Source organism: Mytilus edulis, chromosome 2 (assembly GCF_963676685.1).
Source record: "Mytilus edulis chromosome 2, xbMytEdul2.2, whole genome shotgun sequence".
NCBI classification, from domain to species: Eukaryota; Metazoa; Mollusca; class Bivalvia; order Mytilida; family Mytilidae; genus Mytilus; species Mytilus edulis.
In genome coordinates, this window is record NC_092345.1 from 44,261,776 (window position 1) to 44,281,294 (window position 19,519).

General features: G+C 32.4%; 2 protein-coding genes across 2 annotated transcripts; both read right to left on the reverse strand.

Annotated features, from left to right (window-relative positions):
• Window positions 1-6,400: 6,400 nt before the first annotated feature.
• Window positions 6,401-15,191, reverse strand: LOC139512213 (uncharacterized). The gene is made up of 6 exons (XM_071299652.1): window positions 15,092-15,191; window positions 14,502-14,597; window positions 14,156-14,214; window positions 9,865-10,001; window positions 9,216-9,351; window positions 6,401-7,529 (listed from the first exon to the last, which is right to left on the reverse strand). Exons 1-4 carry the CDS (start codon window positions 15,135-15,137, stop codon window positions 9,885-9,887), a joined length of 318 nt encoding a protein of 105 aa, XP_071155753.1. The 5' UTR covers window positions 15,138-15,191; the 3' UTR covers window positions 6,401-7,529; window positions 9,216-9,351; window positions 9,865-9,884.
• LOC139510860 (cholinesterase 1-like) lies at window positions 15,140-19,216 on the reverse strand. Its single transcript, XM_071297400.1, has 5 exons — window positions 19,073-19,216; window positions 16,954-17,139; window positions 15,643-15,851; window positions 15,201-15,239; window positions 15,140-15,145 (listed from the first exon to the last, which is right to left on the reverse strand). Exons 1-5 carry the CDS (start codon window positions 19,155-19,157, stop codon window positions 15,140-15,142), a joined length of 525 nt encoding a protein of 174 aa, XP_071153501.1. The 5' UTR covers window positions 19,158-19,216.
• Between the last annotated feature and the right edge of the window lie 303 nt (window positions 19,217-19,519).

The window sequence follows — 19,519 nt, forward strand, 5'->3', positions numbered from 1 at the left end:
GGTAGTGTGTTTTTTTGTGTGTGATTAGAGTTGGAAATAATGTACATGTACAAGTTCGGAGACAAAACGACTGGAAGAGAATATTAACATAGTTGCCTTTTTAGGCCCCGAGGGGCATATTGCTCACATACTAGGCGTTGGGAAAAGCCCGCGGGGTATTACAGTCTTAAAAGGCGTTTTTAGAACAAGTATGCAATGTTCATCAAGTAGATCTATATACATGAAAAAGAACTGTATGTATTTCTTTTTGTGGATACATATCATACTATATATATATATATATATATATGTACATTGCAATATAAAATGTATTTGTACTAGCTTTAGAAACACGATGAAAAGCGAGACTCGCCGAGTTTTCCACTTGTTTCGTAGTGAGTACAAATACGTTTTATATTTCTGACAATGTACATAATTTTTATATTTTGTTTATATCCTACAATTTACACCCCAAGGGTGACTAGAGATAGAAATATGGTCACTTGGTCTTATTCCGACCGGCAGTAAAATGCTTCCAAATTGGGGCGTCCATTTGGCTGTGCGGGATGTATTATTTATTGTTAACTTGTTCTCGTCCTGAACATACATAAAATATTTGCCACTGGACATTAAGCAACCAGCAATCAATCTTTCAATTTACAACCGTCACTTGAAACTTTAGTTGTTAAAATTTAGATCATTGACTCTAATATTTTCAAAGAAATCCACAAAGTTAACGAACATTTACGCACAAAGAATTATTTACGTTACCGTTTGCTCATTATGGAAATGGTGGTAACATGAAACTTTATTTGTAAACGTACAAATACAAAAAAATAATATATTGAATATGTTATATGTACAACAGTTGGCTGTTATAATGATAAATGGAGATATGGGATATGTATGGCACGCGGGAACCACATAAATGAGATAATAACAATTTATCGGGGATAATGATAGATTATCGGTCGACCATTATAGATGTACGGCGTAAAGTATACTTTACGGTTGTAAATGCATTTACGAAATTATCGTCGACAATCTATCATTATCTATCATAAATGCATTAACGATCGACAATCTATGATAGATGAAAGCGAGAACCACATTATTGGATAAGAACAGTTTAACGGCGATTCGTAAATACATTTACGCCTTGTTTTCAGTAGCAATTCATATGTACCCAATCACAATGCGTTATCGTCCATGCTAATTAATTCCGACCAATCATATCCATCGATACAAATGACAACACAATTCGGCCGCCATTTACAAACAAACTGCGGGTACCCACAAACTGCAAAATGGATCGTCTAGCTCGTTCTCATCAACCATCAATTGACAGTGTGTTAGAGCGCGTCTCAACAGTCCTTCTTCAAACACAAAGAAAAGCTCAATGTGGGACACTAGATGCTGCCAGCACAGATAAAGAGCTTTCAGAATTAATAACAAATCTATCACGAATAGAAGGTACGTACATTTGCTTATCTGTACAGTCTTTATTTACATCATAATGATAAATCTGCAGTCAGCACCGGGGGAAATTTTAAAGATCGCACACGCTTATAATTTTATGGATAAATTTTATTTCAATGTTGATCTGAATATATCTCGAATATATACAAGAGTACTTACATTGTTATATTGTAATACAGTTTTTTGAAAATTAATAGATCTACGAAATAAAACTACAAAATACAGCATCCAGGTTTAAATGTACAGTATCTGGCCAAAAGTATTGAATAAAGTGCATCACCTACATTTTTTGGCTATATAATTCATATAAAAACACAATTTCATCAAAAAATATTTTGGGAGCATTTATGGTTGGATTCTTATCAACAAGGTCTCAAAAGACGTAGAATTGTTTACAGTATATTTATAGGTAATAGTTTTGTGTTCAGGTGTTTTTGTTTTTCTCTTGATGTGAACACATACAATACATTTTTATGAGTTAATTTGGTTGAATATATATAACGGATTTCTGAACAGCAATGAACAGAAAATAATAAATGTAATTATGTCATTATGTTTAAATTGAGAAAAAAGAAAATGATCCACAAAAATAATATATAACCAAAATAAACCTGTGACAATTCTGCTTCTAATGGTACCAAGGAATTCCGTACGAAGTTGATAAAAATCAAATGGAAAATGACCCCGAAATATTTTTTTGAAAAAATGTAAATTTATATACAATCAAGGATTTGTATAGTACAAATACAAATCCTTGATACAATTTATATCGAAAAATCTCAAATGACGAATACTTATGACCACACTCTATACATTTTTGAGTTTTACATCTACATCGTTGAAATGAAAAGGGTCTAAGACCCATCTGACACACAAGTTCTTATTTGGTCATTCAATATGGTGCTCATTAAAAAACATATATATTTAAATGTGAAAATAAAATCAAATGTTTGTTGCATGTCTACTCTGAGTTGGATCATATACATTTGTAATGATTTCACATTCTGGTGACATTTAATCATGTTAAGAAATGCCTGAAACAGGTCAGAACTCTAAGATTTCCTGAAGTCAGAATATATTTCAAAGTACATTATGTAATTTCTAAAACACAAGGACTAGGCCTTGATAACCTAACCAATTGACTCAATGAACTACAATGCAAACTACGAGTTTACTACACTGGAAAACTGTCAACATATATTGTCTGGGACTTTCAAATTAAATGTTTTTGGTCTGCACATATGATAATGTGACATAATTTTCAATTTGCATGCGAAGATTAATAATGTATATTGCTATACTGGCTGCACGGGTCAACTTTCTTTTTTTGCCTTGTATAAGAAGTTAACAAGTTTTTTTCCAAATGTAATACTCTTTAGTCAATTAAATTATCTAGATCATAGTGTTAACATTGTCAGACACAAATTAAAAAGGCCTTGTCATGGGTTGTGCAGTTTTGATGAAATGCTATGGATGATAGACAATTTTAGCAATGAGAAAAACTGATACTGTATAATCAGCTATAAATGGCCTCGATTGGTGATAATACATTGTTTTGAAGAAACAAATGAGTAAATGTGATACTTTTCCTTCACTAGCTGTCAAATTCTCATGTAAAACATTTATCCAAACTAAACTCTGCATTTTTATCAGGCTGCACTCAGCAAAGCATTTCATTTAGCTTATTGTGACAAAATTGAACCATATTGGCTGCATAATTTAAACAAATTTATTTAAAGTGGATTGGGAAACAAGTTTTGCAACTTATATTAATCCCTTTCCACTTTGCGGGTGCGAGTGCTGCCTTGTAGCAGCATTAGCCTACTCTTTTTCGAAATCTACAAGGGTGTCTTTAACGTGCAAGGGATATGGCTCTCTTAACACAGGTCAGCCATTTATCATCCCCTTCCGACGAACTATCATCCTTTCCTAAAGACCATACTGGCTGCTGCTTAAAGTGAATTATTATTGAACAAGTTGCTTTTCATTAGTTAGCGTGGTAATGGGGTAACCTAGGTAAAAATAAATTGCTTCATAATCATACCTAAATAATCAGAGGACATAAGTATGCTAATTTAAGCATATCCTTACAAGGAAGTGTTCCCGACCTGTGAAACTTCTGTTTGTTATAAGGAATTGTTGGCTAAACATGCTAAACCTATTGATATTTTCAAATATATATCTTGCATACATGTATTTTTGATTTCCAAAAAATATATCTACAAATCACATTTTTTTCCTTTATCATTTATATTACATGTTTTCTTTTTTAACTTTCAGGCAGTGGGACCAACATTCCAGAAGATTTGATAAAAAAAGTCAATACAGTCAATAAATGATCTAAAGCAGAATCTTCCAAATCTGATACCAGAACAAGACCTTATTAACAGATATGGTAAGTAAATTATGAGTATAGTGTTGATATTTTTAATCAAACATTGCATAAAATAATTTGTTTTAAGCTTACCTGACCTGAAAGGTCAAGTGAGCTTTTCTAATCACTCACCCGTCATTGTCGTCTGTTTACTTTTACAAAAATCTTCTCCTCTGAAACTACCAGACTACTGGGCCAAAAGTAAACCAAACTTGGCCAAAATCATCACTAGGGTATTTAATCTAAAAAATGTGTACAATGACCCAGTCTGCCAACCAAGATGGCCACCATGGCTAATAATAAAACATATCCATGGGTAAAATGCAGTTTTTGGCTTAAATCTCTGAAACTAAATTTAAAGCATTTAGAGCAAATCTGACAGTGGCAAAAATGTTCATCAGGTTAAATACTATCATATGACCCCATATAGAGTTATTGCCCTTTACAGTCATTTTTTTTTTCACAATTTTTTTCTACATTTTTGTAAACTACGGAGACAAATTTATCCCAACTTGTCCATAATCACCATAAGCATGATTAGGTATCTAGTTTTAAAAAAAAAGTCAGATGACCCTACCTTACTTCCAACATGGCAGACAAGGGTAAAAATAAAACATAGAGGTAAAATGCAGTTTTGGGTTTATATCTCCGAAAGCAAATCTGACAGGTTGCAAACAATAGTTAATTAGATTATTATTTATTTACCCTTAAATTTTCAGACACGTCCAAAAACCTGTGTTGGGTTACTGCTCCTGAGTTAATAATTTCATGGAAATTTTGTAGTTTTTTGTGATTTACGACTCGTATTTTAATTCACTTGGTCGACGTTAACTATCATTGTCGAAACAATTCACCTTGTCGACTGTAAATGCATTATCAAAGAAGTAACTATCATTGTCTGCGCGCGAGTCACATTAATTCGACCATCTATGATGGTCGACCGTAAAGTATACTTTACGCCGTACATCTATAATGGTCGACCGATAATCTATCATTGTCGCCGATAAACTGTGATTATCTATTAATGTGCTTTATGCGTTCCATATCTGGATATGTAACGACATCAAAACCAAAGACATCAAGCAAATTGTGACTAATGCTAATTGGACGAGTATCTTTTATTTCTAATTTGTAGTTTTAGTAAACGTTGGGCCCTAAATTGAAGAGTTCTGATAAGTATGTGGAGTATAATTATCACAGTAACATTTCAGTCCCTTAGTACATATTTGTTTAAGTCTTAAAACTTTTGTTCTTCTGGAGAAAATTCAAACCATAATGAAATAAGGAGGTGCGGTAAAATTGCCAAGTAATCAACTTTCCACCAAAGACAAAATGACTGAAATGTTAGCTTGCTCACATTGCTGCTTCATTTTAGATCTCCAAATTACCTTTCCGTTATATGAACTGCATACTCAATACTGCATATGTTTTGTCACCAAAATCCTAATAGAGCACGTATCATCATATAGTTTCACCAATGTCCGTTCGATCGTCAGTCCCGCACTTCGTAGTCTTTTTGCTTCAGGTTTAAATTAAAACTGGTGTTACTATTCATATTTAAGGTGCGCATATCGTCTGGATTTTCTTTATTTTTTTTTCATGACAGGTTGTTGGATTAGGCATTTTAATAAAATATAAAAGGCACGCAGAGTACAGACTCTGACTTACATCTCCAACATGTGGAATTTCAAGCTGGAACTTTTATATTTCGCAGTTGTTTTACTTTAAAGAATGCATATATGATCCCAAGATTTGTTTTGTGAATAATTTTCCACAAATGACAGACTGTTGAACTTAGTGAAATTTTGCATACAGTTTACAATGTTTGTTCGACTTGCTGAGCAACCAACTCACACATTTACACCACGCAGAGTACACTTTACTAATGTACGTAGCAAGTCTAGAATATAAGTTTTGATTTTTTCTTTGAGTTTGTTATTTCACTTTTTAGAATGTGTATTTTTTCAGGATCATTATTTTCCCTCATAAGTTTCACAACTAACAGAATGTTAAACCTTTTTTGACTGGTGCATCAAATGTGTTTTTTAAAAACAACTATTTTCAAAATTGTAATGTATCGTCCCGAACATGCATGAGCTATTTGCCACTGAACGTTAAACGACCATCAAAAACCGAGCAACTGTTAACTGAATCAAATTTTTAAAGTATACTCCATTTCTGCATGGATGAAGCAATCATACGACCATTTTTTTAAAGGATCATCGATTAAAAACTCAGTAATTCAAATGAATCACACGTAAAAATGTTCATGTTATTTTCACGTGAACTTTACAAAAATATAAAGGTATTTTTCATGATTTTAATTAAATTTTAGAATAAAGATATTATTTCAATAATCTTATTTTAAAAATTTACGTGAATTTAACGTGTACCAAATTCCGGTGATTAATTCATGAATTGTTATTACAAGATTCACTTGGAACCAACCAGTTCAAGCAAGTTTCAAGTATAAACTCGTTTGGTGTGAAAATCAGACGAGATTAATGTTAATTCATGTGAGTGAAATTTCCATGTGCAGGACGAAATAAATTATATCAGTAGAATTTATAAAATTGAGAATGGAAATGGGGAATGTGCCAAAGAGACAACAACCCGACCATAGAAAAAAAACAACAGCAGAATGTCACCAACAGGTCTTCAATGTAGCGAGAAATTCCCGCACATTGCATTACTAGGAAATTTACGAAACCAGACATGGGAAATGAAAATAGAATAAACACCATTCAGATCCCGACACATATTTTGTTGAGAAGGAATAACGTTACATTCTGTATTCAATAACATCACACGTTTTCGGTCAAATTCTAAGGTATCAATCAACTTTGAAGCCATTTATCTCAAAAACAAGGATGGTGACATATGATTTTCTATACGTGTATGGATTCAGCTTGCAATCCTGGATATAATGTTAGTTTTTTGTTGTTCTTCGTATATAAGAACATAGCCATCCATTGGAAAATCTATAAAGGTAAGCCAAAAAATAGGCATTTCCCCTATATACCTATGTAAATTTGTCGCCAAAATTGACATTTTCCTATGAATATACCAAGAAAACAAAAATGGTGACCCCCATTTTTTATTACATTTTCCGATGTAACTCGATTCAAAGAACACGTGTGCCAAAAATTTGGGAAATTGGGAGATATGCCATTCGGTATCGTGTTACCTTAAAAAAAAGGACAGTAGTATAACAGCACACAATAAGAACAAAATGATAAAACAAGCAGGAAATGGCTTGATTTTTCAGATTGACACAAAGCACAAAAAGAACAAGCATTAACGGGGACACAACCAATAAAAGAATACATGCAGTTATTGAAAGCAAGTACACTGCCAATTAAAACTAAAACAAAACATTTTTTTCCCCGGACTTAATTATTAAAGTATTAAAGTACACAATCGTCGGAAGTATACATATGTATTTGATTCAGATGTCTCATTTAATTTTCCATTATGTCGTTTTTTAATGAATTAATATCATATTATAACCTACATTTAACTGCTGATGTCGCAAGTGAAATTTGAAGGAAACAAATACTTGTACCAAAATGATATTCTTGGTTGTTTAAAATTGAATTCGTTCGTTAAAACGACATGGTCATTGGCATAATCCAGTTTGTTGTAAGATTTACTTTCCGGATTGTAGATATTCAACCCACTATATGATCCCCAATGCCTAAAATTGATAAAAAAAAAATCAATGCAGATAAAGCATGGCAAATAAATTTAACTTATATGAACGTGATTTTACTATTCAACATATTTGGTGTCAGTCAAATATGATAGCTGTTTTATGTGTAATGGTTCTATTTTGAGTCTTCATTTTCGTTGTGGATTGATTTTTCTTTTACTTAAAACACAAATACAAAACTTGATGAATTCCAAACATCCAATTGTCAACTTCTTATTTCAATACGTGTCCACTGTAAGGCGTTTACATCTAACTCAATACGTTACGCGCGTTTACATATATCGATTATTACGTGACGCGCGTTTATGTATACATTTATACACAGACTCTAAAAAAACTACTCAAAGGTAACTCAGGAGAAGAACGGCTAAATTCGACACTTCATGAGTTTTTCGAAAAACTAAGGATTTTCTTGTCCCAGGAATAGATTACCTTAGCCGTATTTGGCACAACTTTTTGGAATTTTGGATCCTCAATGCTCTTCAACTTTGTACTTGTTTGGCTTTATAACTATTTTGATATGAGCGTCACTGATGAGTCTTATGTAGACGAAACGGGCGTCGGTGTACTAAATTATAATCCTGGTACCTTTGATAATTATTAGCAGTCACGATCACAAGCTGGTTGACTTGTACGATGTGTCAGTGTCTTATCTCCCATGCGACACGTTGTGTGTTTTAGATATTAAGCTACCATTATATTCATTTGAAATGTTAGATGTTTTGTTTTCCCCGATTAAGACATGATGTACAGTAGTTGTCGTTTGTTTATGTAATTTATACGTGCTTCTCGTTTTTTTAAATATAGATTAGACCGTTGGTTTTCCCGTTTGAATGGTTTTACACTAGTAATTTTGGGGCTCTTATAGTTTGTTGTTCGGTGTGAGCCAAGGCTCCGTATTGAAGGCCGTACATTGACCCACATTGTTTATTTTTGTAAATTGTTATTTGGATGGAGAGTTGTCTCATTGGCACTCATACCACATCTTCCTATATCTATGTTAATATGTTGACTAAGTGTGGATTCGCATCGCGGTAAATGTATTCATATTCTGCTGTTGACTGTTCTATGGTGGGGTTGTTGTCTTTTTGACACATTCCCCATTTCCATTCTCAATTTTATAGCAAGATACGATTAACCTGTCGACACAACCGTTTACCCTTCTTTTTGTAGTTTGCGCGAATTCTAAGATTTTGTTTTCCGAACTTTGCTTTGTATCTCGTTAATCGATTTATTCGATTTGAGCATGGATAATTTTTTGTTGTCTCTGCCTTTTTATCACCGTCTTGTCTTTACAATGTTGTTTTTACTTAACACATATGGTCATTCCATTTTTTTCTAAACGTGTCCCGCTTTGTGCTTTTCAACTTTGTACTTGATTTGGCTATTTTACGTTTCTGGAGTCTCATACACGTAACCATTGTAACAGTGGTCCTGTGTTTTCGGAGATTGTATGTGTATTTTAAATGTAAATTTTATCGACATTAAGCTAATAAGTCGGTAACCTTATAAATCATAGAGCTCGATCTGAATCACATTATAATTTAATGGAAAGTAATAGAAAATTCCAAACTGTTGTGTATTTGTTAACGTTTTGTTTTGCAAGGGACACTTCCAAAAGGGATATGTACTGTAATATCTTGTGCCTGCTTGAATATTAAACATACGTACCCTTCTTTAACGAAATCGCTGACGATTCTCATTGTTGTTTTAGACACATCTGCATCTCGTGGTGTATATGAGAAGTTTGGGTGTCCAATTGTTGGTAAGCCAAATACGTAAAATAAGTCCCAACCATGCTGCACCCCTAGATAAAAAAATATAGTGATTAAAATCAATGTGTGTAAGAATTCATGTTCACTTATTAATTGAAAATAAAACCATACACCTGTGTTTTGACCGGTTAAAAAATGAAATGATGCTATCAAAATGTGTAATGTTGAATATTATAATTATGTATGAACTAACCTATTGATAGGAAGGTCTCGATTGGGTTTCTTTACTTCCATATTCTAAAATTGTTTAGATAATTTTTTCTGTTTTTTTATTTATATTTTACCCAAATTCCCCATTTTTTTTATATATATATTTTAGCACCCCATTATTCTATAGTCTTTTTTTTCTTTCTCTTTTTGCTATTTTCGCACCCTTAAATCTGAACTGTTATTTTCTATTATGTAAACCGTTTTCTGTCCCACTGATATAATTGCAAGAATGTTTAATATTACTATGGCAAACTTAAATTAGTTTCAGTAAAAGATGACTATCAAAATATGGTTAAGTTTGAATTCCCGTTGACTAGACTATACGTTTCTATTACCTATCCAATCCGGTCCGCTTTTATTCTGTGAAATATACTCGAAACTGAGGGTATAAACGTTTTTCTTTTGAGAAATCATATCTGCAAGTTTCATCATGGGCGCAAAAAAAATACACGTCTGAATACATCACCACAGACTGAAACAAATGATAATTTTATTTTCGTTTATTTCGTTTATTGATTGATTGATGGCTTGATTCTTAATGCGTATTGATGTGGTATGATCAAGAACCATGTTTGATACCTCACTGACACAATGAGTTTGAATTACAGCAAATACAAACACTTGGTCATGCTTTTGGTCTTTCTATATATATCTATCTTTATTCTCAATAAACCATCATTTTGACAAGGTATAGAGAAATACATGTACATATGTACAATATTTACAATATATACAATATTTAATAAATACAATAAGTACAAGACATGTTACAAAAATTAACAGGTGTGGCTTCACACTAGATTAAGCCTGGAGTACACAAAGATTTATTTATAATCTTGATAAATTTGCAGAGTTTAATAAGCTTTACTATTATCAAGAACGCTCAATGCTAAATATTTACAAGCCATGATGTGTGAATACCAAGACAGTTGAAGAGCTAGATACGACCAAAAGTACTTAAACCAGATGATCCGCAGGGCACAGCTTTATACGACCGCAGAGTTCGAACCCTGATCAGTTGGGGCAAGTATGGACACAACGTTCAAGCTAGATACAGCTCTGAATTTGGATAGTGATTAAATAGTTGACACAACATAGGTTTCTGACACAGAATGAATGTGGTCTAAGAACTTAAACTTAAATTTTTTTAAATTGGACATTTACCTATTATGGTCCAATATCCAAATACATGGTAAGATTCAGCATATCAAAGAACCCTAAGAATTCAATTTTTGATGAAATCAAATAAAGTTCAATTTTGGACCCTTTAGACCTCAATGTGAACCAATTTGATAACCGGGCCCAAATATCAAAAATCTAAATACATGGTTAGATTCAGAATATATAAAAAAAAACATATATTCAATTTTTGTTGAAATCAAACAAAGTTTAATTTAGGACCCCGATTTGGACCAACTTGAAAACTGGGCCTATAATCAAAAATCTAAATATATGTTTAGATTCAGCATATCAAAGAACCCCAAGGATTCAATTTTTGTTGAAATCAAACTAAGTTTAATTTTGGAGCCTTTGGACCTTAATGTAGACCAATTTGAAAACGGGACCAAAAAGTAAGAATCTACATACACAGTTAGATTCGACATATCAAAGAACCCCAATTATTCAATTTTTGATGAAATCAAACAATGTTTCCTAATTGCTAAACTGTTGGGACCAAAACTCCACAAATCAATCCAAACCTTCCTTTTATGGTCATAAACCTTGTGTTTAAATTTCATAGATTTCTATTTACTTATACTAAAGTTATGGTGCGAAAACCAAGAAAAATGCTTATTTGGGCCTCTTTTTGGCCCCTAATTCATAAACTGTTGGGACCAAAACTACCAAAATCTATCCCAACCTCCCTTTTGTGTTCATAAACCTTGTGTTTAAATTTCATTGATTTCTATTTACTTATACTAAAGTTATTGTGCGAAAACCCAGAAAAATGCTTATTTGGGCCTTTTTTTGACCTCTTATTCCTAAACTGTTGTGACCAAAACTCCCAAAATCAATCCCAACCTTCCTTTTGTGGTCATAAACCTTGTGTTTAAATTTCATAGATTTCTATTTACTTAAACTAAAGTTATAGTGCGAAAACCAATGTGTCTTCGGACGACGACGACGACGACGACGTCATACCAATATACGACCGCAAAAAAATGTTTGCGGTCGTATAAAAAGTAGTCAAATCAATCTATGGTCTACTTTTCCTGAGGGAGTTGAAACCTTAGTCTTTATATGAGTTCAAAATGCTCAGTTATTCAAATTGCAGTTAGTGCTTTTTCACTTATATAGCAATAATCCTAAAATAACATATCCAAATAGATACGTGACGCTATTGCAGGTTAACATTTTGAGTAAAAAATTAAATTGGGATAAAAACTACTTTAATTTGTCGACAAAAAAAGTTCGCTTCATTATGAAAAAGTTTATAAAGTTTCAATCCGACTACATAAGCCAAACACTTTGACCTGGTACTGGACTGACGAATGCTCAAGAACAGCAAACATAACCCTCCAACTTTCGTAGATTAAAACTTAAAAAGAAAAAAAATCACCGAAACATCTATTACCTACACAAAAAAATATTTAGCTCATTTGTGTTATAAACTTTACTTAAATGCAGTCATTGACATGAATATCAATTATATGGTCATTTTTATAAATTTTCTGTTTACAAAACTTTGAATTTTTCGAAAAACTAAGGATTTTCTTACCCCAGGAGTAGATTACCTTAGCCGTATTTGGCACAACTATTTGGAATTTTGAGTCCTCAGTGCTCTTCAACTTTGTATTTATTTGGCTTTTTGAACTATTTTGATATGAGCGTCACTGATGAGTCTTATGTGGACGAAACGCGCGTCTGGCGTATACAATTATAATCCTGGTACTTTTGATAACTATTTACACCACTGGGTCGATGCCACTGCTGGTGAACGTTTCGTCCCCGAGGGTATCACCAGCCCAGTAGTCAGCACTTCGGTGTTGACATGAATATCAATTATATGGTCATTTTTATAAATTTTCTGTTTACAAAACTTTGAATTTTTCGAAAAACTTAGGATTTTCTTACCCCAGGAGTAGATTACCTTAGCCGTATTTGGCACAACTTTTTGGAATTTTGAGTCCTCAATGCTCTTCAACTTTGTATTTATTTGGCTTTTTGAACTATTTTGATCTGAGCGTCACTGATGAGTCTTATGTAGACGAAACGCGCGTCTGGCGTATACAATCATAATCCTGTTACTTGTGATAACTATTTACACCACTGGGTTGATGCCACTGCTGGTGGACGTTTCGTCCCCGAGGGTATCACCAGCCCAGTAGTCAGCACTTCGGTGTTGACATGAATATCAATTATATGGTCATTTTTATAAATTTTCTGTTTACAAAACTTTGAATTTTTCGAAAAACTTAGGATTTTCTTACCCCAGGAGTAGATTACCTTAGCCGTATTTGGCACAACTTTTTGGAATTTTGAGTCCTCAATGCTCTTCAACTTTGTATTTATTTGGCTTTTTGAACTATTTTGATCTGAGCGTCACTGATGAGTCTTATGTAGACGAAACGCGCGTCTGGCGTATACAATTATAATCCTGGTACTTTTGATAATATTATAGGTATAAGTACTAAATCATTTTGTATAGATTGGTTATGCAGTTTTAGGAAATGTATGAGCTACTGGATTCCCATATAAGAATCTTAAGATATATTTAGTATGGAAATAAGAAGATGTGGCAAAACTGCCAATGAGACAACTTTCCATCATAAACCAAATGACATAGGAGTTAACTATAAGTCACCTATTGTCAGCTATAAGAAAGTCCCGAAATCACAAATTTAAAACACTTCAAACGAAGATAATAACGGCCTGATGTATGTTAAAATGATGATCGAAAAAGTAATTTGATAAAAAAGAGTTATCAAAGGTACCAGGATTATAATTTAATACGCCAGACGCGCGTTTTGTCTACAAAAGACTCATCAGTGAAGCTCAGATCAAAATAGTTATAAAGCCAAACAAGTACAAAGTTGATAAACAGCAACAAACGACAACAAATGAATTATAGGCTCATGACTTTGGGCAGGCACATACAGAATGTGGCTGGATTAAACATGTAACACAGCGCAAAACCCTTCTCATATCATGGAACAGTGGTGAACAGGACAATATATGAACAAACTATAAAAATCATTTGTAAGGGTTTATCTCATCAGTTCGATAGAAAGCAGAAAAATAAGTAAAAAAAAATACAGATCGGATGTGGCAGGGTATTTATACTTAAAAAAAAGCACTAAGTACAATTCTTGGGGTTCTTACAGTAAATGACAGCTAGTTCAAAACCGACATCAACTAATAAATCATGTACTAGTATCTTAAGACTAATGTGTATATTTTGATATTCTTCCTCAGTCATAATAATTAACCTTCCATCATTACCGAACTGAACAAAGAAATAATACGACGGGTCCCGTTTCTTATTTATTATTTATAACTGTTGATGTACATGTCTTTTGGTTTTACGAGTCTTTGTTTACTCCTTGGTTTTGATTGTTATTGTCTTGCAACTTCATGCAAACTAAATAAAATTGTTTAATAACGTATCTCAATCATTCTACTCACTTCAGGATATCTTGATAGATCTAGGGTTTTCCATTTCTTTAACTCCTCTTTAATGGCATCTACGAAAATAAAATTTTACAATAAAAAAAAAACATATATTAGTTTTCTAATGTGATTTAGCTCAGGGATGCAATATATGTCTAGGTGAGAAATAAGTTTTGCATTCCAGTTTTAGCTTTCTCTTTGGTACAATGCGATTTAATAAAAAAAATCACAAACCGTCCGACGGGGTATACTAATGAATAAACATGCTGATACCACTCATCAACCCTTTAATAAATGAATGCTTAGTATATAGAGTCTCTCTGTGGGAAGCACTGGCATTAAACATAAATAAAATAAATACCTTTGAATTCTTGTCTTTCTGGAAAGGCAAATGCCAGCATTTCGATTGTTGAATTAGTGTCATAATATGTATCCTTTTCAACAATTTCTTCTATATCTACAAATATGTTTGTTTACGATAATTGTTGCTCGAATAACAGAGTAGATTTTTGTAAAAACAATAAACCACACTCCGTGTCTTTGTCGTTGAACAGTTTTGATGATGTTTCTTGAAAAATGTTTTTATTTGACTATACATCGATGAACATGTTGTTTGCAACATAAAAACATAGTGTATGTCTTGGCCTTTGTTGTAATCTTATATTGCGTTTGGTTTGTACTTATACAATCCCATTAAACTCGAAAACACAGCTATCTTTATATCCATCTCTAACCAGTGCTGATTAAAATCCCCCAAAAAATCCACTAACGTCTGAAAATTAGCAGTTACCCATTTGTTGTATTTTAATAATTTTCTTATTGTCACTACATATATTGTGTTTTGATTTTTACAATTATTTCAAAATAGAGTCGAGTTTTAGGGATAAAATCAAATATAAAGGTATTTCCAATAAACCTACAGGTATTTGAATATTTCAATGATAAACATACTCAAAATATCTAAATCTAATGGCCAGGCTTCATCTCGGGCCATCATGATTAACACTGAATCAGCATGAAATTGTTCACAGGTAAACAAATATTCCGGACTGTCTGTTACATGTGTTAAAAAATCACCGTCAACAACTATCCAATTATTCTGTTGAAAAAGATAAGAGTCAGCATGGGTTACAATATCTGCGAAAACGAGGTTTTGTCCTTTTTTAAACTTGCATGTTTAAAATCTTTGACAATCAATTTTTTTTTATTTGCAGACATTGAAATATTGTATAAGTGGTTTTCAGTGAGAAAAACCAAAATGATTGAAATTTAACTTCCGCATGCACCATTAACTTTAAGTGAACTTAGTTCCTTTGTGTCTGTGAGGATGGTGGATATCAATTGCAATGACAATCATTCATCATCTTTTTATATTTATATCGACAACACTAGGTATCGTTTTGTCACATACTAGTAGCTCACGGAAACACCAACATAAAAAAAAATCATATCAAATCACACTATTTTAACTCAATGAACAATATCTGTAGTAAACCTTTTACCCCAGGCCTATATGTTGAAAGATATTCATGTACAGCACCTCCTTCTATCAATTTATTAATAGCATCCTGTTCTTCATCACGGTAAACATAACTCGGTCCAGGTCTGCAGTCTTCTGGGATTGCTGACACTCGAGTTGTCCTAACACAAGGAGATAACGCCAAAATGGAAAATGGTGAGCAACTGTGGATAATTGCATTTCTGAATAAACCTGTTAGAACGGATGAAAAACATTGATATTTGTTAAATGTGATTCTCCTTATCTTTGGACTTTTGATGAATTATGAATGATTATACAATACAAGACCAGCCAGATGTATTTGTAATAGTCTGTAAGATGAGACAAGAAAAATGTTTTTCAAATTTTGTCACAAAATTGTTTAGGATTTGTTTGTAAGAAGGTTGCTGCTCACAGTGGTTAAATTAATGTTATCCCTTCGAAAATGTTATGGACGTAATTTCGAAACTTGTTGACCGTTATGGAATGTCTGTTTCGCAGATCGATGATGACGGATATGTTCCAATTGTATTTACCACAATCCCGTACTATTTTTTAAGAGAATTAAGATGGACATCGTGGAAATTTTCTAAAAACCTAATGACAGAGAAACAAACAATTACAATAGTAAAATTTTTACAAAACTCAAACACTTAAATACTATAGATGATCATTGGCAACCGGTATTTTCATTTGGTTATCTTTTATGAAAATATTATTATTCTGCGTATGCACATAAGAAGTAAAATTAGGACATAGATATGATTTCTTTTTGGTGGATTAAAGCTGGTTTTAAAGATAGCTACATCTATCACTCTATCTATCTATCCACAGTCGCTTGAATTTTAGTGATATATGTATGAAAAAGCATATTACTATAAACTATTATCTTCCACTTCAGTGTTAACTGTAGGTATATTTCATCACGTGCATCCCCTATATTATACATATAACAGTATTTTTTTCATTTTTTTTTTCATACATATATCACTAAAATTCAAGCGACTGTGATCTATCTATGACAGTCGAATAAAATTCTATTATATTGACGATGATTTTTGATCAAAACAAACAGACACACTAGTTTAAAATCTCAAGAATAAGTGTACAGCAGTCAACATTTTGTTAAAATCAAAATAATGCACTAGAATGAAATACAACTGATGTCGAAAAATGAAATTTGTAAAATGGATGTCGTCAAAAGACAAAATGAAAACTATAGTCAAATTTGATTGCAATATAATTTGAATGAATTCTAATGTATACAATGAAATTTATATTTTGTAAACAAAATCAGTATATTTTTTAATGATACCTTGAGTTAAGTTTGAGAGTAAATGAAGAGCAGCATCCATAGCTCCAGCACTATGACCATGTATGGTAACCTTTGATGGGTCACCATTGAAATACTTGATATTTCTGTTTACCCATTTCATAGCCAATACCTGGTCCATTAGGCCGTTGTTACCCTTTATTCCATTACTTGGATCTGCATAAAACCCTGTAATAATTCAGCTATTGTAATTATTATAAGTATTTTAATGACACAATATCTCTTATTAGACTTGACAAACAAAGTGCAAATGTTCTTCCTAAATGATATACTGAGTGGATTTCAATATGTAGCAAAAGTTCATCTAAAACAAAGACAGTCCTTTTTTTGCCAGATGACTATTGTTGGTCTTTACAAAATACTTTAATTTTCTGTTTAATCTAACTACCAATAACACCATTGCAAATTGAAAAAGTGTAAATAGGTCATCAATTTAAATAAGTATCAATAATGTCCTTATGCTAAAATCTTCAAGTTTTGTTGAAAGTGGCCGTGGATACTAATTTATTTTTATTACCGTAAAACTAATGTTTCATTTCAGTGTTCTTAAGTAGTCAGTGTACAATGTATCTCATTTAATCAAATTGAATAGAAATAAGGACATGCAGCTTATTCGGGGTTTTTTTTAAAACTTTTATGCTCGAAAAATTTGAAAATACTTCTTTTGAAAAAATTAATCAACCCTTCCAGAAGAAAAAAAATCATTAGCATATTGGTTTTTTTAAAGTGAAAAAAAAAATAAAAATATCGACCTCCAATAACAATCAAATTCTGAAAGTCTCTTATTAAATGCCAAATTTAAATGCTCAAACATTTAAAAAGAATGAAAAACAACTGTCAAATTCCTGACGTCCTACAATCATTTTTTACCTAGAAAATAGAGATAAAAACCTGATTTTAAAGATGATTTTAACTATGAAACTAAAGGCCTAAAATTATTTATATTTTCCTCATAATAGAAATGAACTCCGTCTCGTCATATTTAAATTATTATAATCTATTTTTTTTTTAAATAATAAGAAGTCGTATGATTATCAATGAGACATCTATCCTCTAGAGTTCAAATAGCTAGCACCTATAGGTCACCTTTAACAATTAGAAAAAAGTATACCGTAGAGTCAGCTATAAAAGGCGCCAACTTAAGAACGTGAAATAATTCAAACGAGAAAACTAACAGCCTAATTTGCACAATACAATTAACGTAAAACATATATGACGGTTATTAAACATTAAAAGCTACTGAATTGCAGACACAATAAGACTGTGGTGATGTTAATAGATATGAAAAGATGTGGTATGAGTGCCAATGAGACATCTCTCCGTCTAAGTCACAATTTCAAAAGGTAAAACATTATACACGGAGACTTGGCTAACACAGAACAGTAAAATGTGAATGGCCCGAAAAAAAATGACAAGCGTAAAACCATTTAAAAAATGAAAGCTGTGGTGTATTGTTAGTGTATGGTGATTGTAACTTGTTTGTAGATCTTACTTAACTCAACATTCTTGCTATTCACAGTTATCTCTATTTATAAATGAATGTGTTTCAGAGGAAATGTATTTTATAAAAGATTACAAAAATTTACGATTGTGATAGGTTGCCTAATGCGTCTAAAAATTTCAGAGCAGATATAACTTTGACCTGAGTAACTTGTTTACCCCGTTGTCAGATTTGCTTTAAAAGCTTTAGTTTAAAAGGTATAACACAAAAACATCATTTTAACCCATGTTTTTGCCAGGGCGTCCATCTTGGTTGATATGCGTGGTCAACGGATACATTTGTTAAACAAAACATCACAGGATTTTGACATTTTCAATGCATGAAGATCTGCATGAGGCTTACCCTTACAACTCACTCGGTAGTATTTTGAAGTTCATGCAATTCCGCTGTTTTTGTTTGATGTATTGATTTGTTTCTGTTTTCTTAATCAATGTACAAGACTTGAATATTTGTATTTTTGGGGCCCAGTTGTTTCAAAGGAGTAGATTTTTGTAAAAGTTGTCAGACGACGATGACGACGGAGGGCCAGGTGAGCTTAAAAAGACTGCAATATACCGGTTTGGTTTAGATGAAAATAATTAAAAAAAAAGTAATTCCTACCAAGATCGTTAAGTCTATAATTGAAGGTTATAACAATTATTTCTCCTTGTGCCGCAAGTATATCTCCATCAAACATGGCTCCCATTTCAACTACGTTTCCACCTCCATGAATAAAAAATAAAACTGGCAGTGCCACTTTGTCGACCTGTGAATATTACAAGTCGAGAACGTGCGAACTCGGGGAATATTTCATTCGAAAATTGTAAATGTAATAAAATATACAATGTTGATTCGTATATATTCAAAGGTAAACAAAAATGGTGTATACTTGATTTCGATGTTTTGCCAAAAGATAACACACAAGCCTATGAAAAATATTTACTTCGTTGAACTCTCAGATTCAAAGTTCATCTTAACTCATAAAATTCAACGAATAATAATGATAAAAAGTTGATGATAAGAAGCTCAGGTTAAAAGTATGGATGAAATATGCGTCTTTAAGTTATT